General features: G+C 40.5%; 1 protein-coding gene and 1 long non-coding RNA gene across 6 annotated transcripts in view; both read right to left on the bottom strand.

The window, feature by feature from the left end:
- Window positions 1-27,821, bottom strand: part of LOC143217505 (uncharacterized) — a 127,787-nt gene that overhangs the window by 46,137 nt on the left and 53,829 nt on the right. The gene's annotated exons all lie outside the window — the stretch shown is intronic.
- Window positions 108-20,327, bottom strand: LOC143217504 (uncharacterized). 5 transcript variants are annotated; one of them, XM_076441872.1, is made up of 9 exons: window positions 9,148-20,327; window positions 8,751-9,068; window positions 8,221-8,671; window positions 7,243-8,146; window positions 6,510-7,137; window positions 6,183-6,442; window positions 5,027-5,943; window positions 4,008-4,183; window positions 108-3,738 (listed from the first exon to the last, which is right to left on the bottom strand). In XM_076441872.1, exons 7-9 carry the CDS (start codon window positions 5,046-5,048, stop codon window positions 3,439-3,441), a joined length of 498 nt encoding a protein of 165 aa, XP_076297987.1. In that variant the 5' UTR covers window positions 5,049-5,943; window positions 6,183-6,442; window positions 6,510-7,137; window positions 7,243-8,146; window positions 8,221-8,671; window positions 8,751-9,068; window positions 9,148-20,327; the 3' UTR covers window positions 108-3,438. The 5 variants fall into 5 exon arrangements, with proteins under 5 accessions (XP_076297987.1, XP_076297986.1, XP_076297985.1 ...); XM_076441871.1 differs by having other exon boundaries at window positions 6,510-7,585; window positions 7,744-8,146; XM_076441870.1 differs by having other exon boundaries at window positions 6,510-7,179; window positions 9,148-20,326.

Raw genomic sequence — 27,821 nt, 5'->3', positions numbered from 1 at the left:
CCCATTAGAATGAAGCCTTCCAGGACAGGTGGATCGGCCGCGGTGGTCCTGTTGCGTGGCCCCCACGGTCACCTGATCTCAATCCGCTGGATTTTTTCCTCTGGGGCTACTTGAAGGTAATTTCAATTTTCATTTATTTCTTCGGGTATTTTTTAATCGTTATCGTATACGTGTATACTTACGTGTTGTTTTTCTTTTATAAATATCATTTCACAGGATAAGGTCTACAAGCGCCCGTTAACCACGCCTGAGGAGATGGTGGCACGACTTCAAGGTGCCATCGCGAACATAACGCCGGCCACCCTTCGCGGCGTCATGCGGGAGACGATCCGGCGAGCGAGATTATGCATTGAACAAAACGGAGGACATTTTGAACAATTAAGGCGTTGAGTCCAATTGTAACCGGCCCTTTTCAGGGCCCCAAATATTTAACGCAGGAATAACGTAGGAACTACCTGGTACGTGCGGAAGTGACAGGTGCGTTGACCTGGACGCACTTGCCGTGCTGCCCTCCATTTGCAGCCCTTGGATTTGACTTTGTTCTTAGTGCATCTGTGTGAAAAAAACATGTGATTTATTTATCGATTTGAAAGTGAAAGTGAAAAGTTCAGATCGTTGACCGCGTATCCGTCAGGGTGTCGTATACCTGCTATCTACCACCAGGTGTGCAGTTCGTTGACTTGGCTGTACGCCCCTTGGATTGCGGTACTGTCGTATACCTGAAGACACCTGTGCAGTTCGTCACCGTGATGACCCATTGACACACATTTCGAAGCAGCAAATGGATTTACGGCTGAATAAGTAAGTTTTTAAAACAATCAGTTTCTGTGCCTCTTTTCTCGTTCGGGTAAAGTTGCCGTAAGTCGGGTAAGGATGATCCGGGTCTTCATCGATTTCAATGACCTTTACATAATGTTATAAAACTCGACGTTTTAAATATCTTTTTCCTTTGAAATGGTTGACGGTCGGCTTTAGTTTCGGAGACATTAGCAGGCCGTGTCCGCTATCATGAACACCCATAATGAATTTACAAGTAAAGCTTCTCGCGATAATCTCGTAAACTAAAGCCTACAGCCAAAAAGTCTAAAGAGAAATGTTGTTCAGAATAATGGTCTTGACCACATATCCAAAGCTCATTGAAATCGGATAGAAGCTAGTAGTACATCGATCCCATGGATTTACAAGTAAAGTTTATCGCGATAATCTCGTAAACTAAAGCCTACAGCCAAAAAGTCTAAAGAGAAATGTTGTTTTGAAACTTCATAAACAATAATAGCGTACGTTTTTATTGTAACAGACCTACATAACGTAGGCCTGTTACGAACAAACCCCTAGCAAACCTCCACCGGTTATACACGACGACGCGAATCGAGGAACGTACCGCCGGCCTCCTGTCAACACAACACCGCCTGTACCGCACGCTCACCGTACCTAGACCCGGAGCCCAACGGAATCCAAAATCAAATTCCAAAATACTGATCATAAGAAGGTATACGTCATCATCAAAATACCGCACCGCACCACCGTCCCTTACCACCAAACCATCCCTATAAAAGCCGTCGCGAACAGACTAGAATCACCTGAGTCTACCAGTAGCCATCCGGGAATCACCTCGTGCGATATTCCAGTGCTCCGAGTATACTACCTGCAACCGTCGTCCACGTATTCACCGTCGACTCCGAGTCGTTCGCCGTGCGAACCTCCTGGTTATCGGCATCCTGGTTCCGCTGGAGAGAGCCGTGCTCCACCTCGAACACCCGGTGCGTCACCGGTCACTTTCGCCAGGCGCGCCGCCTCCGAGAGCCGACGAACAAGAAGTGGTGCGTCACCCTTTGACTTCGTCGGAGAACCTCCTGTTCAGTTATCCTGTACCTCCGCTGGTGCGAGCCGTGCTCCACCTCGAAACACCCGGTGCGTCACCGGTCTCTTTCGCTAGGCGCGTCGCCTCTGAGAGCCGTCGACCAAGAAGTGGTGCGTCACCCTTCGAATTCGTCGGAGAACCTCCTGTCCCGTTATCCTGTATCTCCGCTGGTACGAGCCGTGCTCTACCTCGAAACACCCGGTGCGTCACCGGACACTTTCGCTAGGCGCGTCGCCTCCGAGAGCCGACGAACAAGAAGCGGTGCGTCACCCTTTGACTTCGTCGGAGAACCACCTGTCCAGTTATCCTGTCTCTCCGCTGGTGCGAGTTGTACTCCACCTCGAACATACCCGGTGAGCCGCCGGTAAATTCCGTGAGACGCGTCGTCCACGAAATCGGCCGAACTAGAAGTGGTGCGTCACCCTTCGGCGTCGCCTAAGAACCACCTAGAAAGTCACCCTCGTGAGGCGAGTCGCCCACGAGGCCAGTCGAGCAAGACAAGGTGTGTCACCTTGACCGAACTCCCTGAACGACTGTCCGGAGGTACTTCGATGACCCGTGCGTCACGGACATCGAAGGACCACGAAAACCCGGCCTAGGTGGGGAGATCACGACGACAGTCGTGATCTAACTCTACTCCTGTCCATTCTGCATGCGTCCTACACCACTTACAGGTTCAGGTAGCACCCTCACGGTCACACGATCTAAAATCACGGGCACCGTAGCATTAACATCGCGCACCGTATCCTGAGGCACCGTATCCTGAGACACCGTGTCCTGAGGCACCGTATCTTACGCGTCTGAAAGACAGCGAGCATAATTATATTTGCCCGCAACCGACTCGTCAGTTATTTCACCCGTACCGATTCCGTTCCTCGCGCCGTTCACTCCCTTCGTCGTTTAGAACCCTGTATCGGCGAGCAGTTCAGCACCAAGGAGCACGGACGCGAGGAAACCGAACGTCGACGAAACACACTCGTTACATTATAGAAAATTTTATCAGTACAGTTTCCAAAAATAGGACTTTGTACGTGGATCCGAAATAACACGGAGAACATTTCAACGCAAAGAGCATCCAAAAATATTGCTTCTTCGCTACAGGAAATCTGAAAGAGTTCATCGTTATAATACTGAACAATTCGTATTCCAAGATTTTCTGTTTCGCTACGCGCTTTCCGACGTCCCGCCCGCGCGTCTCGCTCCCCGTAGCGACCCTAGTGCTGCGAGCACTGGTATGGCAGCCACTGGGAGCGAGACCCGCGGGCGGGCAAGTGGGGGGATCTCTCGAGAATGCCTCCGATCGAGCTACGAATTGATCATACGACGAATGAACTAGGATAAGGATAGAGACATCCTAGTATCTCCTGCAGGGCTGCGACGGACAGGGAGATGCTGTATATGGGAAGAGTGCATGAGGGTCGATGAAGAATGTGGATGGCAAGTAAGAATGTGGGAAGTGTTCGATGATGAGGGAGGAGGGGAGGAGTAGATTAGGAGGGTTGAAGAGTGAAGGGAGGGTACAATTGAAAGGATGGGGATGCGCGAGGAGCGTAATTATAATTGTAACAATAATTTTTTTATAAAACTTTAATGACTTCAAGTTCAGTAGTGACAATTGTAATAATTAATGTGATAAATTTTTTTTTCCCGTGGCCGCCTACGCCTCCGCGGCCGCCTCGTTCGGTACCACGGCCACGGCCGCGGCCACGCCGGTCCACCCCCAGCTGCTGCTGTTGTTGTTGCTGCTGTTTCTGCGGCTGCTGCTGCTGTTGCTGGTGCAGCAACTGCTGCAGCCGCCACACCTCGTTTTGTGCCTCAAAGAGGCGGTTGCGGGCCTCAAGGCGGCGGTTGCGGCGGAGCTCCCGTCGCCGTTCTCGCTAGAAATGTCGTAAGTGGTTAAAATTTTAAATGCAGGCACGAACATGAAATGTACGTTTTTTTGGGAAACGACTGTGTTCTACACAGGTAGTGATCGCCGACATTATTTTTTTATGACTGCGTCGACCACGCCGGGAGTTCAAAGAAAAGCCGAACGTAGAGAAGGATAGCATGCAAATACGGATCGCGTGGCCGAAGCACCGGCACAGTTCAAACATAAATACAATGACTGCAAGCAACAATGTATTGCAAATTTTTTTTAACTGACCATTTTTTGTGTCGGCAGCAGTGGTGGCCAATCAGCTACCGGCGGCGGAGGCGACGGCGGTGGCGACGGCGGTGGCGGTGGCGGAGACGGCAGTGGCGGTGGCGGATACGGCTGCGGTGGTGGCGGCATTGGTCTTGGCAAAAATGCCACACGCCTCTCCCACAATACAATTGGCACTGCAAATGAAACAAATAAAATTCAATGATTACACTGTCCGACAAATTTCAACTTTTTTTATGTTTCCTAATTACTGTTGGGTGGTTCTTATAGAGTTTTTTCGCTGATTCCGAAGCTGTTTTTAATTTTTTTCCTATACGCACAGTTTTTGAGAAACGTGACTTTGAAAAATAATCATATTTAGTAAACATGTTTAAACAATCATAATGTATTAATATTAGGTATCACTGTATTCAGGAAAGTCTACAAAATCTTTTGCTGTAAAGAACAATTTAATATCTTTTATAATAACACCACAATATTTGTTTAAACTTAAAAAATATGATACCTTTTTTAAGTCATGTTTCTCAACAATTATGCGTGTAGAAGAAAAATCAAGGACACATTCGGAATCAGCGCAAAAAACTCTATGAGAACCACCCAACAGTAATTAGGAAACAAATTTGATGTTGGATTATTAGTATATAAATAGTATATAGGGGGTAAACTGTAGAATGATTGGCAACCTAATACAAAATCGTAGTGAAAATCTTATTATCTTTTTTTGAAGCGAGCTAAACTTGCTATTATTATAAGCCAATAGAGATTTTTCAGCAAAATCAAACAGTTTTACGAGCCATAAATCTTGTATTACAAAATACATACTCTCTTATGAAAACTTACAACGTTGCTTTGAAACATAAATAAGAAGCAATATAAAATGATTTTCTATACCAGGGAATTTTTAATATTTGCCGTTTTGAATCAAAAGTGCCAATAACTACTACAGTGCCAGCAATATTACAGTTTACCCTACACACTTATATTTCTTCTCTAGAAAATATATACAGAAAATAACTTACATTGTGGATAGTTGTAATCCATCTCGACTGATCTCGACCAACGATATCTACTGGTCGACTGTCGAAGAACAACTGAATTTTCAGTGTCACCAGATGAGAGCCGAACGGCTCTCACACATTCCCCTTCTTTTCCTCTTCCACTATCCTATTCCAGCACGATGCGAACACTCCAACTCCCCCACTACCAAAAGACCGTAGACTAACACACGGTGCCCGTGCCGTGGACTGGTAAAGGTAATCAGAGAGGGGGTACATTATCTCACTACGATCCCCCCCCCCAGCTGACGACAGTTCTATTGGTGGGAATCAGCGCTACACTCACCAACGTACCTCTACATCTACATACTATGTACATATGTGGCGTCTCAGCGACATGATGCTTCTCCCGCGCACCGCCTTGGCGCTTCCGGCGCTTCGAGAAGGAGGAAACATATTCTTTGTCCACGACCGATATTTTGAATTTATTAACTATGACCTTTGTTGTTTATATCTTTCTTTTTTATTGATTTTATGTTGCTAAGTATTAATGTTCTTTTATTTATAATGTTTTATGTTTTTCCGTTCATGTATTCATTCAATTACTGATTTTAATCTTGTCAACATCTGTTTATATAATACAATAATAAAGTTCTATTACAATTTATTTGAACACGTAATTCCAAACTGGTGACCCCGACGTGATCTTTATAAAACGCTGTTTAATAGTACATCTTAATTATGCCGATATCGCGCCCTCCAATTCAAACTCAGCAAGATCCAGCGGAGGTTCGTGAACCGTCGACGAGTCATGTTGCTTCTGAAGTTGAAAATGCCGGACGAAGAGACTCATTTGAAAGCAGTTTCTCAGACCCGGAAGTATGTAACACACTAACAGCTCCTGGAGTGGGTGCTATAAATAGTTGTCGCCTTCCTCCTTTCTGGAAATCGAATCCAGAACTTTGGTTTTTCCAAGTAGAAGCTGCATTCGGGATTTATAAGATACGTTCAGATGATTCAAAATACAACCTTGTATTATCAAAATTAGATCAAGACTCGCTCAAGAAGTGGCTGACATAGTTAAATCACCACCAAACTCAGGAAAGTATGAAAATATCAAGGCAGCTATTTTACGCCGTTTAGTAGACACTACAGATCGTCAATTACATAAATTACTAACACAACTTGAACTTGGTGATAAAAAAACTTCGCAGCTGCTTCGTCGCATGAAGGCTTTAGCAGGTGATCGTGTTTCTGATGAACTGCTTCGAGTTAAGTGGTTGGATTTGCTTCCTGAAAATATCCAACGTCCTTTAAGAATTTTCAAGGCAGCTGATCTGGAAGAGCTTTCCATCGCTGCTGATGAACTCATGGGAAGCTCACCGGCCATCACTTCAATTTCGGCAGTAGAGTCTCATGCACGTGCCCGCTCATCATATCCTGCACGCCGAAACCATTCTCCTTTTATGTCCACTGCTAATCGGAATGAATACATGACGACACTCACCTCTATCAGCACTTCTTTGACACATCTTATAGATCTTAATCGTCAAATTTTGGACAAAGTTTCCGGTCAATCTAATGGAGGATCAAATCAACGATGGAATGATCGTGGACGAAGTCCGGCTCGTACTCGCTCACCTAAGCCTCTCACCGTTGGATACTGTTTCTATCATAGACGATACGGTATGGATGCTCACAAATGCGAACAACCTTGTACTTTCAAACCTATGGTTTCTCATATTGGACAATCGGAAAACTAAGTACACCGGCGCTGGTACAGGCGACCGACGTCGGCAGTAAATTTCAAGAAAATCGCCTTCATGTTAATGACAGACTATCAGGCATGCGATTTTTGGTGGACTCTGGTTCTGTTGTTTCTCTCATACCACGTTCAGCTATCAAAAGACCATTGAGTCCTCAAAGACTCACTTTGTCAGCTGCAAATTCAACTTCCATTCCGACTTATGGCCTCCAGATGATCGAACTTAACCTTGATCTACGTCGATCAATTAGATGGCCTTTCTTAATTGCGGGGATGACTTCCGCTATGACTGGGGCCGACCTATTAGCTCATTATGGTCTTCTAGTAGATGTCAAACGTCGTCGTATCATGGATCCACTGACTGCTATTGCTGCAGAGGATAGTATGGCACGAGCTTGTGTGCATTCTGTCTCTTTAGTAGACAGCGAAATTTCGTTAGATTTTCAAAATTGATTACAGAGTTTAGTGATCTTACCGTTTTCAACAGTCCTGCTGCGCATTTAAAGGATCCGTTAGTTCATCATCGCATTCATACTGAAGGACCTCCAGTGTTCGAGCGTCCTCGCAGACTTTCTGGAGAATTACTGACAGCAGCTAAAACGGAATTCAATAGGCTTCTTGATGGGGGCATCATTCGTCCGTCATCCAGTCAATGGGCCAGTCCTCTGCATATGGTGCGAAAATCTAATGGGACGTGGCGTCCCACAGGTGACTATCGTCGTTTAAACGCAATAACCATCCCTGATCGTTACCCGTTACCAGTCATCGAAGATCTTCTCCAACATTGTCACGGTTGTTCTGTTTTCACTACCATCGATCTGCAAAAAGCTTATCATCAGATTCCGGTTGCCTCTGAAGACATTGCCAAGACAGCCATTACAACTCCTTTGGGCATGTTCGAATATCTAGGCATGCCCTATGGCCTACGGAATGCTGCTCAAACCTTTCAGCGCTTCATGGATTCGCTGTTCCGTACCATGCCGTTTGTTCGTTGTTATCTTGATGATCTTTTTGTGATGTCCAAGTCAATCAAAGAACATTTACATCATCTTCGACTTGTATTTGAGACTTTACGAGAGGCCAAGTTGTCGATAAATCTCCAGAAATGTGTTCTCGCGCAGTCTGAGGTCACATATCTGGGCTATTACGTTTCCAAAGAAGGTTACCGTCCTCCTCCCGCTAAAGTCAAGGCCATTGAAGATTTTCCCAAACCTGAAACGAATGCCCAGCCTCGACGTTTTCTGGGGATGATCAATTATTATAGACGTTGCATTCCAGGTGCTGCAAGCATTCAAGCGCCTCTCAATGATCTCCTTAAAGGAACCACCAAGTGTTCCAAAAAGCTTTTGACTTGGACACTAGATGCAGATCAAGCATTTCTGAAATGTAAAAAGAGCATTGTTAAGGCGGTCAGTCCTGTTTATTTGAGTCATGATGCACCACTCATGCTTACTACAGATGCCTCCAACACAGCCATCGGGGCAGTTCTTGAACAATTGGAAGATAGTATTTGGAGACCCGTTGGTTTCTTCTCGCGAAAATTAAGTGAGATTGAACAACGTTATGCCACATATGATCGAGAACTTCTAGCGGTTTTTGCAGCAATCAAATATTTCAGACGAATCTTGGAAGGAAGATCTTTTACTGTGAAGAATGATCATAAACCACTTGTTTTTGCAGAATTTCAAAGATCCGATAAAGCATCTCCAAGACAACAAAGACAGTTGGACTACATTCAGCAGTTTAATATGAAGATGGTTCATGTTAAAGGAGAAGAGAATGTTGTTGCAGATGCTCTTTCTCGTACTTGTGCCATTGCAATGCCAACTCTTCTGGATGGTGTCACCATCAGTGAAGCCCAGTCCACAGACAATGAACTTATTCACTTGCAAGATAATCCAGTTCTAAAATTTAAACAACTGACTTGGGATGGTCAAGAAATTTTGTGTGAGGTATCCACTGGTATCTTAAGACCATATTTACCAGTATCTCTCAGACGCACTGCCTTTGATCTCATACACGGTCTCTCACATCCAAGTGGAAAAGCAACTAGTCGCATGATTGTAGAAAAATTTTTCTGGCCTGGTTTAAGAAAAGATTCTCTTCAATGGGCTCGCACATGTGAAGCCTGTCAACGTGCTAAGGTTAACCGTCATAATCGAACTGCTCTTGGTAATTTCCCAACTCCTGATGGACGTTTCGATCATATTCATGTTGATATCATCAAGCTACCGTTGGTGCGAGATATGCAATATTGTCTCACAATTATTGATCGTTATACCCGTTGGCCTGTAGCTGTTCCTATCAAAGACAAACAAGCTGATACTGTTGCCAAAGCTTTCTTTGAAAACTGGATTACCAATTTTGGATCTCCACTTACCATCTCTACGGATCAAGGAATGCAGTTTGAATCAGCCCTTTTTACTGCTCTTGCTCAATTGCTTGGTTCAGTGCGAATTCATACCACTCCTTTTCAGCCTCAATCAAATGGTATGGTTGAAAGGTTTCACCGTACTCTCAAGGCTGCTTTAATGTGTAGTCCGAAAACTCCTTGGCCAGACATTCTTCCATCGGTGTTGCTTGGCTTACGTAATGTTTTCAAAGAAGATTTACAAGCGTCTCCTTCCGAAATGCTATTTGGATGCAATCTTCGAATTCCTGGAGAATTTTTTGTACAAACAGACGCTCCCATTGAACCTCCTCTTTTTGTCTCCAGGCTTCGCGGACTCATGAGAAAAATTAAACCTGTTCCTGCTTCCAGACACTCCAATTTACGTCCCTTTGTACATAAAGAGTTAGACACCTGTTCTCATGTTTTCAAAAGAGTGGACTCTATTCGGAAATCTCTGGACCCACCGTACACTGGACCACACGAAGTAGTTAAAAGAATTGACAACAAAACATTCGTGATTCGTTTCAGTGGGATTGAAAAGACTGTGTCAACGGATTGTCTCAAGCCAGCCTTTCTTGAAACAAATGATACACCAACTCAACAATCATTGCCGGAAGTTACTTCACCAGGTGTTGCTCCTTCAACTGTTGCACCACCACTTCCTCATCGCTACGTGATCCGGTGTCTCATGACCCTTCGCCGGTTATTCCGTCACGGAGATCTTCACTTTCAACAACCTCAACGTCACATCGTTTGTCTCCACGAAGAGTTTCGTTCCCTTCGCTACCTGCGAAGGTCTCTGAGGAGGGAGTAGTTGTGGCGTCTCAGCGACATGATGCTTCTCCCGCGCACCGCCTTGGCGCTTCCGGCGCTTCGAGAAGGAGGAAACAAATTCTTTGTCCACGACCGATATTTTGAATTTATTAACTATGACCTTTGTTGTTTATATCTTTCTTTTTTATTGATTTTATGTTGCTAAGTATTAATGTTCTTTTATTTATAATGTTTTATGTTTTTCCGTTCATTTATTCATTCAATTACTGATTTTAATCTTGTCAACATCTGTTTATACAATAATATAAAGTTCTATTACAATTTATTTGAACACGTAATTCCAAACATATATCGTTTTGCTGTGTCAATAGACGAACTGAACGATCAAGTGAGCGCGTCGATCCACCGCCGAACTGATCGATAGATCGATGTCAATCTTTTTATTTACATATATTATACAATTAACCCATGCTTGTACAATAAAGAGTGTAATGCTAATACATGTGATTAAATAAATTTGAAAATATCTTAATGGAAATGGGTATTTATAATACAGAAATAACGCACAAGAATTCAAACTGTCTGTTCTTTATTTAACCGAAGAAGAACTGGTCAGAGGACGCCTGTATCGTTAGCGAGCCGAAACTGAAGTGAAGTTACAGAGAAAGTTTTAGGGGAAAGAAAAACCCCTTGTTGGGTCCACTCGGAAAAACAGATGTGGGAAGTCCCTTAATTTATTACTCAGGGCCTCTTTGTATTTGAAGGTTGCAGGCCTTCCACTTCTGACCGAAGTCAATGACAACGACCCGAGGACCGTTAAAATATTCCGGGACACTCTTAGTATCCTTCAACACTCGACTTAGTTTTGCAGATATTCCAACATATCTCTATTAAATTGGAAAAAATCTGTAACACTAAGGATTGTTACATCTTTCAATACCTGTCGTTTTTCCCGACTCAACCTATTTCGATGAAACTTTCACAGTGCATATAATTGACACAGATCGACAAAACGTATTTTTTAAATTTTCAATATAGGCCCACATAAAAAAGTTGAAAATGCTAATTTTAGTATTTTTTCAACAATTCTCCAATTACATATTTGCAATTTTGTAAACTATTTCTTTTCCTACATGTAGTAAACGAATTGCTCTAGCTTCCCAACAAAGTTCAAATCGTACGTACAATATTGAAAGAATTATAAAATCGTATCAGATAAAATCGAAAAATCAGTTTTTTGCCTATTTTCCCTAGTTACTGATGTTTATAAAGAAAAATCTGTCACATGTCAAAAACCCAAATACATACTTTGCAATTGGTTTCAGATTTTTAAAGTGAAAATCCTGCTCGTAAAAAATAAAAAATCTCAAAAAAATAGAAGAAATGCAGATTTCACATGGAAGTTATAGAGTGACAACATTTATGTTGAAACTTGTTAATTTTCATTATTTTTTTATGGGACTTTCACTAACTTATTTCTGGCATTTCTTTGATTAAAATTACGCCAAACACGATATAATTTCAACTGTATTTAGTGGTTTAATCGACGATGAAAGTTTAGAACGCAACGAAGAACAGCGTATGGTAAATTCTTTGAACTCTGTTGAAGCTAATTTTCACATCATCAAAATTCTTGACTTCGAAAAATGATCCTATGGCCAGTTCTTCGGCGTTTTGGAACACTGTGTGTCGCTTCTAGCGCGCTAAATACAAGCCCCTTATACATATTATCAAGCTATGACAAGTCATAGCGGCGAGGTGCCATTGCCTCAAAAGAAAGAAAGGTCCTCGAAAGTAGACCTAGGAGACTCGCAAGCGAGCGAGCAACTAGGTACCACTCGCAATAATTTATAGGAGTTTTTTAATGTTTATTGATACTAATCATAAGACTGTACTAATTTAACCAATAAACATGTTTAAAAAAAAAAAAAAGAAAGGTCCTCGTGCGATCACCGGTCAAACGGCGCGGCGCACAGTGGTCTAAAACGCGAAATTTAGTGACATTTTGCCCAAAAACCAACTGTATCATGTAGATATCTGTTGAGTGTTTATTGTTTTCTAAATATCCATCAACCTCGAAAATGAAAATATTAATAAAATTTAATAAAAACCATTAGTGTAACAAACAGTTAAAGTTGGAAGTTTTGAAGATAGCCTTTCTCATGGAAAAAATTGCTTTTCTTCTTTAAGATGCCCTGACGATCCTTTTTAATATTTTCCTTCCAATTTTTTTTTAAATGAAAGGTTTATCCTTAAGCTGTAAATTACTATTTGTCAATTGAAAATTAGTATTTGTAATGCATTAAAAATGTTACGCTAAATGTAATGAAGAAAATTTACAAAATTATCAAGACTTCGCAAGGAATATCTTTCGAGTCATAAGAGGTCATAGAATTTGACAAAATGGAGTATTTTCAGCATTCTTTCCTCTATGTAGTCGTGCAAAAATCATTTCCTAGATCGTCCTATATCAAAAGTTATTATTGTTTAAAGCCGTCCGTGCAGCTGTGCGTAACGGTTCTCGCATCCATCGTCGGGACTCCTTGACAACTAAGAAACACTTTAGACTCTAAACACTTCAAATCTTTATGCTATTCTACAATTTTTTGAGCGTTATATACCATATTTTTTCCTTTTTATTTAAATTTTGTTTTGTGCAGTTTATACTTAGTGCGTACCTCAGTATACTGTATGCATTAGTTCAGTATTACCATCGTTTAGTACAGTTTATATTAATATACAAGGAGAATTAAGTATAATTCTCCGAACGTTGTATACCATATTTTTTCCTTTTTATTTAAATTTTGTTTTGTGCAGTTTATACTTAGTGCGTACCTCAGTATACTGTATGCATTAGTTCAGTATTACCATCGTTTAGTACAGTTTATATTAATATACAAGGAGAATTAAGTATAATTCTCTGAACGTTGTATACGTTTTAAACAATCATCTTATGCGACCGTTTCTCCCACCAATATTCGGAACAAAATGCTATCGATGAATTCATTTGTCCGATCGTCAATTTCACGCCTATTCCAAACTTATATTATTGTCACTTTGTTCATCATCGCACACTCACTGCAACATACTTTAACTCAGCACGAGCCATACGTTGTTTACAATAATTTATATTTTGTATTTGTTATATATTTTGTGTTTGTTATATTGCGTTTATATTTCTATTGCCTGTTTGTGTTTATATTTTGTGTTTGCTGTATCTCGTTCGTGATAAAACATATCGTTTTACTAATATTTGGTAAGTACATAAATAGTTGGACATTTATTACGTTAACTATTTTCCGTGTTCAACATTTCTTCCTTTATTATTTAGGTATTTGTTATTTATTAAGAATGGAGGCGTTCCGTACAAATCTGAATTTATTTATGATTCTAAGAAATTCGTCGGAAGATTTAAGTAATTATCTATTCTTGCATGAGAAAATATGTAAAGAAATCAATATTTCACCCGAAAATTCAAATATATTAAAAGCAGGGTTGAGAAAATTTGTTTATAATTTGAAACAGAAATGGGTGGAATCTCGTTATGTAGAAGCAATATTTTTACAGCGTAACAAACAATGGTTAGAGCGAGATTACATATATCCCTGTGCAATAGTATCACACATTCCAACAACAACAAAATCTCCTAGAATAGAATCGTCCACTGTACACATCCACAAAGGAAGGAAAGCATTATCGGACTGCAGTAGCCGAGAAAAGATACGAAGGGCTAGATCTCTCGTAAATTCTTTTACACTAGAGGAACTATTAAATGCCACAAAGATGAGCTTTCGAAAGAATAAAATGTATCACAAAGCTCGTTTGCTTGAGTACATCGAAAATAATGAATGCGACTTTGACAAGATGACGGCTATGCTACGTGGTCCTACATCAAAAGGAAGGTTTTCGGCAGAAAAGGCTCTATGTATGTTCCTTACAGCAGACCTGTCCAAATTTCAATATATTGCATTTAGAAATGAAGCTGTACAATATAATAACAATCAACTTCCGTCGTACTGTACGTTATTAAAGGAAAAAAGAAAATGTTATACACCAAAGGAAACTACAACGATAACAGAGAAATATGCAAAAGTTGAATTACAAAGTTTGCTAAACGTCACGGCTAAACGAATTTTAAAAAGTGTAGGTGATTTCGAAAATGATCAGGAATTAGTATTAACGTGTAAGTGGGGATGTGACGGTGCTTCAGGACAAGCGAGGTACAAACAAATTCAAACAGATTTTAATATGAGTGACGATAGTATTTTTGCTTCCAGTCTAGTGCCATTAAAAATACATAATAAATTAACTGATGAAGTCATATGGAAAAATCCGCGACCGTCCTCAACATGGTTCTGTCGTCCGATCAAATTTGCGTTTACGAAAGAAACACAACAAATTATAGACGAAGAAATAAACACAATTAAGAACGAAATAGCAAATTTAAAACCGGTTAAAATAAATAATGTACAAGTTGAGTATGTAATGCTTCTTACAATGGTGGACAGCAAAATTTGCAATGTCCTGACCGATACAAAATCCGCAATGCGTTGCTATATTTGCAACGCTAAGCCTACAGAAATGAACGATTTAGATATCATAAACTCAAAAGTGTGCAACAGTAACAATTATTCATTTGGACTTTCTGCCCGCCATGCGTGGATCAGATGCTTTGAGTGCTTACTACATGTTTCTTATAATTTACCATTTAAAAAATGGAGTGCAAGTACACCCGATTTGAAACAAATTCGGGATGAGCGAAAAAAACATATCCAACAGCAATTTAGAGAAAAAATGGGATTACTAGTGGACATAGTGAAACAAGGATGGGGTTCATCGAATGATGGTAATACCGCAAGAAAATTTTTTTCAAATTCAGATCTTTCGGCCAGTATAACAGGGATAGATGCAACATTGATTAAGAAATTTCACATCATACTACAAGTCATTTCATCTTCATCTGCAATAGACCTTGACAAATTTCAAGAATACACTTTTAATACAGCAAAACATTTCATACATCTTTATGGCTGGTATTATATGCCGGCCTCAGTACACAAACATTTAATTCATGGGACACAAATAATAAAACACGCATTGTTACCAATTGGTCAATTGTCTGAGGAGGCCCTGGAATGTAGACACAAAGATTTTAAAAATTATAGAAATAAAAGTAGTCGAAAAATTTCTCGAATTGCTACCAACGAAGATATATTCCATAAATTATTATTAACTTCTGATCCGTACATATCATCTTTACGTGTAAAGTCTAGCAATAAGAAACCAAGAGCTCTGGACCCAGAGGCTGAGGCAATGATAATTACATAAAAACTGTTAACTAATATAGTAAGAATAAATAATTTATCTAAACTAAATTTATTATATTTATTATTGTTTACATTTCACTTTGTGCTTTATACAGGTACCATAGATTGTGAATTTATAAGGATCAGATAAACTTTCTCCGGAGGATATGGAAAATCAAGAAACAAATTTTATTTAAATAGCGATTTCTCAACAATTTATAAGAATAATATTATATATTGACTAAGTTGAATGTATTCCGTTTCAAAAAAATTTGCTAAAAGTTGTTAAATTTGTAAATATGTTAAAAAAATAGTAAAAAAAGCTATTAAATAAACTAAAAGTATACCACATTATACATTATTAAAAAAGATTACATGCTAGTATCCTACACCCCAAATTTCACGTCGATATCTTTATTAGTTTAGAAGTTATACCAAAATGTCACTAAATTTCGCGTTTTAGACCACTGTGCGGCGTCGAGCGTGATCAGCAGTTGGGTGAGTGACCGCGCCTGGTTCACCGCGTGTTGTTGGCAAACCTTATAGCCACTGTGGGATTGTTTTCCCCCTCACCCTTCTGTTAGCCGCATGGTTTATCAGCAGTTTGGCCATTTGAACTTGTTTCTCTTAAAAACTTACTACAAATTAGTAGTAGTAAGTGGTATAGTTAACTGTAATGTTAACTATACTTTTTTTATGTTCTAGAAAGGCAGGGACCATTTAAAATCGATTTTCGTAATCAATATTTAAATAACATTCAATTTAATCTTAACATTTAAGAAAAAGTTATAACAATAATTAGAAACTATATATTATACTACTTTCTATGCACGGCATAAGGGAATATTAAATCATATCAAATCATATAATTATTAGAACAAAAAAAAATAAAATATAAAATAAAATATTTTGTGTAACTAGGATGTTTATTTACATCTACACGTATCGGCCGAGCGATCTGTGTTTACATGCTGTCCTTCTCTACGTTCGCTCTCGATTGACCTCTCCCTCTTTCACCGTCTTCTGTTTCGCTCATCGTGATGTTTCGATGTTTCACAGCTTGACACGAATGCGTTTAGTTGGAACCGAACAATCGATTGGACAAGTCGGTTCCGCGTGTGCGCGTTCAACAATAATTGTTGAATCTTCTATAATAATATTAATTAACTTCCCGATTTTATAGGGAAGTTATTGTAATGACCCCGAAAATCGAAAATCGATTTTTTAGCAGATCTTCACGTTTCATGGTTATTGCAGTCATTTTAGACTATTTTCAGCAAAATGTTCGTATGTGTGTGTGTGTGTGTGTGTGCGTATGTCTGTTTCTATGGTATCAAATTTTTCGTTAACGTTTTCTGAAAAAGTAACAACGCGATCAGAATGATGAATGATGCAATCGATGTGCCCCGTCGTAACTTAGAGCTGATTAGATTTTGGTCCATATTGGTCAAGTAGTTTTTTAGATTTTTAGTTTTTTTCGAAAGGAGTTCATTCAACAATGCAATTTATACGAGAGAACGGAAAGTTTCCACCGAAGAAACAAACTTAATTACACAAAAAAATTTTTTTCATTTTTTTTAAATTAAAAAAAATTTTTTTACTTAAAAAAAAAATTTTTTTTTTACCTTACGCTAATGTTTCCGCTTACAATAATCGAAAATTATCCCAATGCAAGAGTGAGTTAATCATCTCTACTCCCAAGAATACATTTTCAAAGAATATCGTTGAAAGTACAAAAAAAATTTATATTACAATCTTTAAAAAAACAATCAGTTCAAAACGAATTATTAACTGAGATTAAATTGAAAATTAATATAAACTATATGATAATTATTAATAACATTGATGTTGAAAACGGATTGGTTAATGGAGCACACACACATGCGGAATATTAAAATTTATTATACTTTTCCAGAAAATACTAAAATTTCGACTATATTGTGGTTAGATTTTCAATTGGCCAGAGTAGGAGTGAAAGTAAGAACTCGTTATCGTGATTATATGAAAAATGCAAATATTCATCAAAATTTAACACCAATACTAAAAATCTCGAATCATGTAAATCTATCGAGTGAGGAAAAATATCAAATCACACGTAGTCAATTTCCAGTGGTTCCTGCTGAAGCGATTACGATTCATGAAAGTCAGGGACAAACATACGAGAAAGTATGTTTGAATTTTAAAACATCAGAAAAACGACCTTTACAGATGTTGTATGTAGTACTGAGCAGAGTTTCAAAATTGAGCGCGGTTTATATATTTTGGGACAATTTAAATTAACAGTATCGAAGAAAACCAAGGTCAATACTGCTAACCCGGATAATGAGGAGTTGTATCGTTTGCGAAAAACTATAATAATTAAGACAATTTATTTTGCAACATTAGTATGCTATAACAAGGAACCAAGCGAGCAACGAGCATATGATGTTGGTTTAATGCGACGCCATATAGAAAACATTTTGATAAGTAGAAAACTATTGAATTACCCTGAAAACGTATAATCTTCTTAAAAATTACACTTAATAATGATAATAATATACTGCAACTAACGAATCGGGAAGTTCTTTGTGTAGCTCGTGGAGAGTCACACACCAAATACAAAAAAACATTAATAGCTATAGGTACTACTAGCCATGCGTACCACTAACCCTTTCGCAAGTCCTATCCGCGAGCTCGCAAAGCGAGCGACCAAAAACAACCCTACTCGCGAGCGAGCGAAGCGAGCGAGTAACAATAACCCTCTAGTTATTATTGTTTTTAGTTTTATTATTTGAAGGATTGTTCAGTCCATGAGCAATGGCGGCGCCAATAGGCGTTAAGCAGAATTAGAGATCCGGCTTTAGGTACGCGTTCCTTTGTCTACCGCGCCCATGGGATACGTTCCCGCCATTCCGTCTCAGTCGGTTGATAGCAGTTCATAGACATGTATCACTTACTTAAGCCATTTGTATTACATTATATATATATATATATATATATATATACCTAATTATTATTAAATGTTCTTATGTTTAATCATGATACGAATATAGTTTCATTGCGCGAACAACCCTAACAATGGTTATGAGCCCAGAAACGTGTAAAAGTGAGACATAACCTGTTCCGTCACATACAGACGCTACCTTTTAGATAGTTTCAAATCACAGAGACAATGTATGTGTTGCCCGAGTCGGGTGTCACCCACTCCGCCTTCCAGTCAGGCCTTCTTGGAAGCCTCTGGAAAGAAACGCCGAGCGACCATGGTGTTCTCATTTGGTTGATGCTATTTTGTCAAAACAAATCCGTGGTCGTTTCACATCAAAAGGCAATCGGCGATCTTCAACTGTTCCATTCGAGGAACACTCTTCTCGCATACATAGAAGGGTCCTCACAACGACACCTTCTCACCACATAGAAGGTTCTTCACGCAATACCCCCTCTCGAATACATAGAGGGACCTTTGAAAACGTTCGACGGCTAGAAGTCAATTTTTTCGTCAGTCGTTTTCGAAGCTCGCACCGCGACACTTCCATTTGACGTAACGAAAAAGATTCTTCCTTGGTCTCCCAGTAGCCAAGGCGAAGAACATCAGGATCGCATCAGACGAGATCCTACGCGTATAAGGCAGGATTTGCTAGATGCCTTACTGATGAATCCGCTAGCAGATCTGGGACGAAACGCGATCCTATAAGTACGAACGGACATATCCGAACATTAACTTTATTACCCAAAATTAATTTGGCGGGTAGTAATCGGCGGTACCGGGAATTACAACGTGAATTACCGCGCGTCCGAACAAATGGTCCTTCGAGCCGGATATCAGTGACTTGGTGAGTGCAGTTCGCGTAACAAACAATAGTGAACAGTGGTCTGCAACGGATTATCAGTGACTTGGCAGTCCGTCCAACAACATTGTGGGAAACAGCAATCAGCCTTACGTTGTAAACTATCGTCATCGCTGAGAAGTCTTGGAAGCAGCAGTTCAAATCGAAGGCAGCAGCCGATTCAAAGTCATTTACACATTAAGTACATCAGATCAAGGTAGGCACGTTAATTTGAATCTACCAATCAGGATTTTCCTTTGGCATTTCCCCATATCCATACTCTTTACGACATACATAATGGCTAACGCGAGCGCGACGAGTCAACGTATCCGCATATTGAAACATAAACGGCGTGTTTTCAAATCACAAGTGACGATCCTAACGAAATACATCGACGAGTATCAAGATTCCGCGATGGAACGAACAAAACTTCGCGAACGCGTCAACCGACTCAGAAAATTTTTGGATGGTTTTAACGATTGTCAAGACGAACTAGGCCAACACGAAGACTTTGACGAAACCGAAGCCGAACGCGAAGCTACGACAATCTTATATGACGACGTAATCGCGAATTCAGTACGATTGTTAGAAGGACTAGAGTCCACGCAAGTTTCAAACGCGAGAATCGTGAATGAAACGCCCGCACCATCTTCGTCCACTAGCAGTATCGGAATTCATCTTCCGAAGATTAATCTTCCAAAATTCGATGGCCGGCTAGAAAAATGGCTAACCTTTAAGGACGCATTTCTGAGCTTGATATACGCGTACACCGGATTAACGGACATCCAACGATTCAATTACACTGTCCAACAAATTTCAACTTTTTTTGTGATTTCAATATACTGTTGGGTCCTTCTTATAGAGTTTTTTGCGCTGATTCCGAATCTGGTTTTAATTTTTTTCCTATACGTCCAGTTTTTGAAAATCATGGCTTTGAAAAAAAAAACATATTTTTCAACTTTAAACAAATATTGTGATGTTATTATAAAAGATATTGAATTGTTGTTTACAGCAAACGATTCTGTAGACTTTCCTGAATACAGTGACATCCAATATTAATACATTATGATTGTTTAAACATGTTTAAACAATGATTAAAGACGGAGATGCACCACTTTTGCACCAATTTTTGCGGATATTTTCGAATTTATCTCAAAAAATAAGGGTCCAGCGAAAAATTGAACTATACCACGCGAAAGAGCAGACTTTTATCTTGAGAAACCCCCTGTGAAGTTTGCATGGTCGACGTTTTTACCGAACCAGAAAGCAAAATATCTTCGCCCGACATGCGTTGACGCCAGTGGTGCTCTTCCACTAGCGCGGTCGTTCGTCGGGATACGGCGCGGCGCGCTGCGATGAAACGGCGCGTGGCTATAAGCGCGCAATTATGTCAGCTTACTTAAATGTAATATTTTATTAAATGTTATATTATTGTTATTTATTATTTATTAGTATATTTATACTGTATAAATTATTTTTGTATTTTTTAATGTTAGTCTCTCGTTTATAGTATATTTAATACAAAAAATACCTTTTGTAACAAAAAAATAATTTATTCACACACTACACTATTACACTATTTACAATGCTAATATATATGTGTACACTATTCAGATATAATACACTACTAAAATACATATATTATATACAGAACAACTAAAATACTATAAATAACTATAAATGTTTTTTATGAAGTTTTATACGTAGCAATGCAGATTTGAAATGCTTGACACGACTGATTTCAACAAACACAAAGCCGAAACTGAACTCTGGCATCAGTTTTCTTAAGAACCAACACGATACATATTTTGAAATAAATGACGGTCTACGGACAACGGAATACATACAATGTAAGGAAAGTCTGCAATGCGGTGACTGAAAAATTTTATTTTCAGTAATTGTCGTCTTATCTATGTATTGTAATTATAGTGCCAATGAACACTCGAGATTCTTCCGAGTAAAATAAGTCCAAACACAATATAAACGGGACTATTTTTATTGACTTAAATACATAATTAAAATAGTTTGCTCCATATTAAATCGATATAGTGTATTATATCTGACTAGTGTACACATATATATTAGCATTGTAAATAGTGTAATAGTGTAGTGTGTGAATAAATTATTTTTTTGTTACAAAAGGTATTTTTTGTATTAAATATACTATAAACGAGAGACTAACATTAAAAAATACAAAAATAATTTATACAGTATAAATATACTAATAAATAATAAATAACAATAATATAACATTTAATAAAATATTACATTTAAGTAAGCTGACATAATTGCGCGCTTATAGCCACGCGCCGTTTCATCGCAGCGCGCCGCGCCGTATCCCGACGAACGACCGCGCTAGTGAAAGAGCACCACTGGCGTCAACGCATGTCGGGCGAAGATATTTTGCTTTCTGGTTCGGTAAAAACGTCGACCATGCAAACTTCACAGGGGGGTTTCTCAAGATAAAAGTCTGCTCTTTCGCGTGGTATAGTTCAAATTTTCGCTGGACCCTTATTTTTTGAGATAAATTCGAAAATATCCGCAAAAATTGGTGCAAAAGTGGTGCATCTCCGTCTTTAATCATTGTTTAAACATGTTTAAACAATCATAATGTATTAATATTGGATATCACTGTATTCGGGAAAGTCTACAGAATCTTTTGCTGTAAACAACAATTCAATATCTTTTATAATAACATCACAATATTTGTTTAAAGTTGAAAAATATGTTTTTTTTTTCAAAGCCATGATTTTCAAAAACTGGACGTATAGGGAAAAAATTAAAACCAGATTCGGAATCAGCGCAAAAAACTCTATAAGAAGGACCCAACAGTATATTGAAATCAAATTTGGTGTTGTACAGTGTTATTTACGACTGTCAGTTACCGGAAAAGCGGAGTCCGTGATCGAATCCTTTACTATTAGCGAGGTAAATTATAAGGCCGCGTGGGCACAACTAGTGGAAACATACGACAACCATCGCGCTCTCATTTTGCGTCATACTTCGTTATTGTTAAATGCACCCTCTATGCCGGATGATTCATCGGATTCAATCAACGATTTGATCAACTATATGCAATCGCACATACGGTCATTAAAATCACTCGGATGATCATGGGAAGATATTGCGAACGATCATATCACAAGCGTTGCAATCGATCGCATGAGTTCTCACACGCGCAAGGCGTGGGAGCAAACGTTAACGGACACGCGTATGCCTAACTCTGATGATAAGTTCAAATATCTTCGCAACGCGTCACACCAAGGCAATTCGCACACAACGGTGACAAGCGCGAGTGTGACGAAATCTGCGGCAGTAGCAAATCACGGAACCCCCGCAAAACGTCAATCGCGAATACCGAAACGATCATGGGAATTCGCAACCACCTCGAAAGCATATGCCTCGTCACCACCACCGAAAAAACAGACATTCGTAACGACCACCGCCGCGAAAGCTTGTAAAATATGCAATTCAGCGCAACACCAGGTATACGGATGCCCTAAATTCTTAAAATTGTCAGTCAACGACCGTTGGACAGCCGTCCGTACAGCTAGCCTATGTTCAAACTGTTTACAACCACATCATACAGTCGAGTCATGCAAAGCAAGTCTATGTCGCATCTGTAAACAAAAGCACAACACTAAGCTTCATCAAGATACGACATTGCACACGTCCAAGGGAGAAACATGACTACTACGAACGAACGCGAGTCGCCAGACATTACATAATACAACTTGTTTTTTAGACGGACATACTAATGGTTTATTAACGACGGCACAATTATACGTTCTCGATCGCGACCAAACGCCGGTATTATGTCGCACGTTAATCGACACCTGCTCTAACGCCAATCTCATGATTACTGAACTCGCGCGACGATTACATCTACCGACAACCCGACAAACCGCAATCATCGAAGCATTGAATGAGATGAACACGACCACGAGCAATCTTGTAACGACGACGATAAAATCGCGATTAACAAACTACAAACGCACACTTACTTTTTGTACCATACCACGAATTGCAGGACCGTTACCCGATAGTCAGGTAAATAGATCGGCCCTTCACATTCCGGCGAACATCAGATTAGCTGATCCAGAATTTCATCGGCCGGGAGCGATCGACATGCTTCTCGGAACCGGTCCAGCATTATCATGTCTCAGTATAGGACAGATTAATCTATCGACACGACGCGACACCGATCTTATACTACAGAAAACACAGTTCGGATGGATTATCGGAGGCGGTATCTCTACAACATCCCAATCAATTCATAAAACTCTGGCGACAAACGTACAGTTCGATTTGCAAAGGTTTTGGGAAGTCGAAGAAGGACCGGTTAAACAATTTCGATCAGCGGACGATCAGGCGTGTGAAGATCATTTCGCCACAACCGTGCGACGGGATGACTCCGGACGATACATTGTTGCGCTACCGTTTAACGACAAAAGAGATCATCTTGGGGAGTCGCGGTCACGCGCCTTGAACCGCCTTTTGTCACTCGAACGAAAATTAGAACGCGATCCGGAGTTAAAACAACAATACGTGAAAATATTAGAAGAATATCTTGCACTCGGGCATATGAAACAGGTAGAAGCTGGCCACGCTCCGGGTTTCTACCTACCTCATCATGCGGTCGTAAAACCGTCAAGCTCTACTACCAAGGTCCGCGTGGTTTTCGATGGTTCGGCAAAATCGAGCACGAATATCTCATTGAATGATACACTCAGAGTCGGCCCCACATTGCAAGAGGATCTTTTTTCACTTTTATTACGTTTTCGTATGCATGCGTACGTCCTGACAGCAGACATTGAGAAAATGTATCGACATTCCTTGTCCGTGCTGAGGACCGTGCATACCAGCGAATCTTGTGGCGAGACTCTCACGGAGAGATCTCGACATTCGAATTGAACACCGTCACTTTCGGACTCGCGTCGGCACCCTATCTAGCAATCAGATGCCTGCATCAGCTGGCGGATGACGAACAACGCGATTTTCCTAAAGCAGCAACACGGCTCAAAAGCGATCTATACGTCGATGATCTTCTGACCGGTGCCGAATCAATCGAAGAATCAAAATTACTCCAACATCAAATCATTATCTTATTAAAACGGGGTGGTCTCAACATCCGACAATGGGCATCGAATGAACCGGGATTGCTCTCGGGACTACACGAAGCACTGATTCACCCGAAGCTTTTGGGTGATGCTAATATGATGAAAACATTAGGGGTTTCATGGAACGCACAACATGATACCATTCGCTATTCCGTCAAACCCACGGTGACGCACGAGGTCACTAAGCGAAACATACTATCGACTATTGCCAAGATATATGACCCTTTAGGACTACTCGGACCAATTACCATCGTCTCAAAAATATTAATGCAACGACTCTGGTCATTAAAGATTACTTGGGATGAATCGCTTCCGATTAGCATATATACTGAATGGAAACAGTTTGAAGAAGATTTACAACTGTTGAACGACATAGAATTCAATCGTCTGGTGAAACTCAAGGACGCGAAACAAATCGAACTTCATGGATTTTGCGACGCGAGCGAAAAGGCATACGGCGCCTGTTTGTATGTTCGAACAATCGACCGTTTCGGCTTCATTTACACTAATCTATTCTGTGCAAAATCTCGCGTCGCACCCTTGAGTCAAATCACTCTTGCACGTTTAGAACTATGCGGTGCCGCTTTATTAGCCACATTATATCACACCGTGCAGGATGCTCTGATCCATAATATAGGCAGAATCACTTTCTGGACTGATTCAACCGTAGTTCTGAGCTGGTTAAATAAGCAACCCTCTACGTTGAAAACGTTCGTCGCAAACCGCGTGGCTGATATACAACGTAAAACTGACATACAATCTTGGCGACATATTCAGTCAACAGACAACCCAGCAGATCTTATTTCACGTGGAACGACTTCCGCAGAATTCATTAATAACAACCTCTGGTTTCACGGGCCAGAATGGCTGACCCGAGACGAGTCAACCTGGCCCACCTCGCGATTCACCATTTACAAGGAAACACCTGAAATGCGAACGCTAACGTGTCTAGTCGGTTTAACAACTCAGAATGATGAAATCCTCACACGATATTCCTGCATTCTGAAGCTTAGGCGAATCGTCGCCTATTGCTTGCGCTTCCGATCGAAATCGCGCGTCACAGGACCTTTATCCGTCGAGGAATTACGAGAAGCAAATTTGCGCATCATACACCTTCTTCAAGCTATCACTTTCACCCGCGACATACACGAGATAAAAACCGGGAACATATCAAACAAAAGTAAACTTCTGCCTTTGTGCCCATTCCTTGATGTTAAAGGAACCTTACGAGTAGGAGGTCGATTACGGAATTCAATGTTATCGTTTGAACAGAAACACCCGATATTATTACCTCGGGGACATCACGTTACAAAGCTTATCATCCGCGAATCTCATCTCAGAAACCACCACGCTGGAATAACAGCTACTCTAAATGATGTACGACAACAATACTGGCCTATCGATGGAAAAAATACCACGCGTCAAATCATACGACAATGTGTCAGATGCTTCCGAGTCAATCCACCTGCGGTCGAATATATTATGGGTAATCTACCTGCGGCACGAGTCACCGAAGGCAGGCCATTCATAAACACCGGCGTGGATTACTGTGGTGCATTCTTCGTAAAAGAACGGCGTTTTAGAAATCGAGCACGGGTCAAGGTTTACGTCGCGGTTTTTACCTGCTTCGCGACAAAGGCCGTTCATCTAGAAGTGGCAAGCGATCTGACCACCGAGGCTTTCATTGCAGCGCTTAAACGGTTCATCGCTCGTCGCGGACTTTGTCGTAATATCTATTCCGACAACGGAACTAATTTCGTCGGTGCAAATAACGAATTAATCCAACATTATCAGGACCTATCGAAAGACGCAAAATTACAACACTTTCTTGTTTCCAAAGAAATATCGTGGCATTTCATGCCAGCGTTATCGCCTCATTTCGGAGGATTGTGGGAGGCGGCCGTGAAGTCATTCAAACACCACGTAAAACGAGTGGTCGGCGAAGAATTGTTCACTCATGAACAGTTCAACACATTCGTCATTGAAGTCGAAGCCATTCTAAATTCCCGTCCTCTCACACCACTATCGTCAGATCCGAACGATTTCTCCACCCTCACCCCTGGCCATTTCCTGATTGGTGGTTCTCTAACGTGTATTGCCGAGACTGATTTCAGCAGAACAACTTCAAATCGTCTATCCACCTGGCAATACATCCAGAAGGTCAAACAAGATTTCTGGGCCAGGTGGCATAAGGAATATATACATGAGCTCAACCTCCGTCACAAATGGACTAAGGGGTCCCATAACATCGAGCAAGGAACCATTGTTATTCTAAAGGATAACAATCTCCCGCCACTGTGTTGGCACCCAGGCCGGGTACAACAAGTGCATCCCGGAGAAGACGGTATCATACGAGCAGTAACTGTTCGAACTGCCAACGGCATTTACAAACGGAACGTGAAGAGATTAGCACCTCTTCCCAACACAACGACTGCACAATCGTGCAGCGTCAGTGTCTCAACATAAACTAAGTAAGTTACACACACATCATATTTCCAATTGATCAACTTAGTCGATCAACGTGGGGGAGCATGTTCCGTCACATACAGACGCTACCTTTTAGATAGTTTCAAATCACAGAGACAATGTATGTGTTGCCCGAGTCGGGTGTCACCCACTCCGCCTTCCAGTCAGGCCTTCTTGGAAGCCTCTGGAAAGAAACGCCGAGCGACCATGGTGTTCTCATTTGGTTGATGCTATTTTGTCAAAACAAATCCGTGGTCGTTTCACATCAAAAGGCAATCGGCGATCTTCAACTGTTCCATTCGAGGAACACTCTTCTCGCATACATAGAAGAGTCCTCACAACGACACCTTCTCACCACATAGAAGGTTCTTCACGCAATACCCCCTCTCGAATACATAGAGGGACCTTTGAAAACGCTCGACGGCTAGAAGTCAATTTTTTCGTCAGTCGTTTTCGAAGCTCGCACCGCGACACTTCCATTTGACGTAACGAAAAAGATTCTTCCTTGGTCTCCCAGTAGTCAAGGCGAAGAACATCAGGATCGCATCAGACGAGATCCTACGCGTATAAGGCAGGATTTGCTAGATGCCTTACTGATGAATCCGCTAGCAGATCTGGGACGAAACGCGATCCTATAAGTACGAACGGACATATCCGAACATTAACTTTATTACCCAAAATTAATTTGGCGGGTAGTAATCGGCGGTACCGGGAATTACAACGTGAATTACCGCGCGCCCGAACATAACCTATAAAGACCACGTGTTCAGTGCATAATAGAAATGGAATCGCAAGGAGATAGAATTTGTAGCAGAGGCGAACTACAGATAACAAAATTATCTGATAGAAACTATCGCACATGGAAAATAGAAATGAAATGGCTGTTACGAGCAAAAGGGTTATGGGATCTCGTATCGAAAGATGTGAATCCAGAAGAGAAAAGTACGGAAGCGGATAGAAAGACATTTGCGATCAAAGACAATAAAGCCATCGCAGCGATCGGCTTAAACATAGAACCTGAACAGCAAATTCATACTGAAGAAAGTACAACTGCACGAGAAGCCTGGAAATCACTCGAACAAGTACATCAACCAAAGTCTCGGGTAAGAATCCTTCAACTCAAAAGAGAATTACATCATTTACAGATGAAAGCAGATGAATCAATGTCGTCGTACATATCACGAGCAAAGATT

Source organism: Lasioglossum baleicum, chromosome 17 (assembly GCF_051020765.1).
Source record: "Lasioglossum baleicum chromosome 17, iyLasBale1, whole genome shotgun sequence".
NCBI classification, from domain to species: Eukaryota; Metazoa; Arthropoda; class Insecta; order Hymenoptera; family Halictidae; genus Lasioglossum; species Lasioglossum baleicum.
The sequence above is the reverse complement of the archived record's forward strand: the minus strand, read 5'-3'. Positions and strand labels throughout refer to the sequence as shown.

Coding starts and splice junctions, on each gene's coding strand:
- LOC143217504 (XM_076441872.1), bottom strand. CDS start 5,048: ATGGATTACAACTATCCACAAT. Junction 4,184..5,026: donor GGATTACAACTATCCACAAT/GTAAGTTATTTT, acceptor TTTCATTTGCAG/TGCCAATTGTATTGTGGGAG. Junction 3,739..4,007: donor TGCTGCCGACACAAAAAATG/GTCAGTTAAAAA, acceptor CGACATTTCTAG/CGAGAACGGCGACGGGAGCT.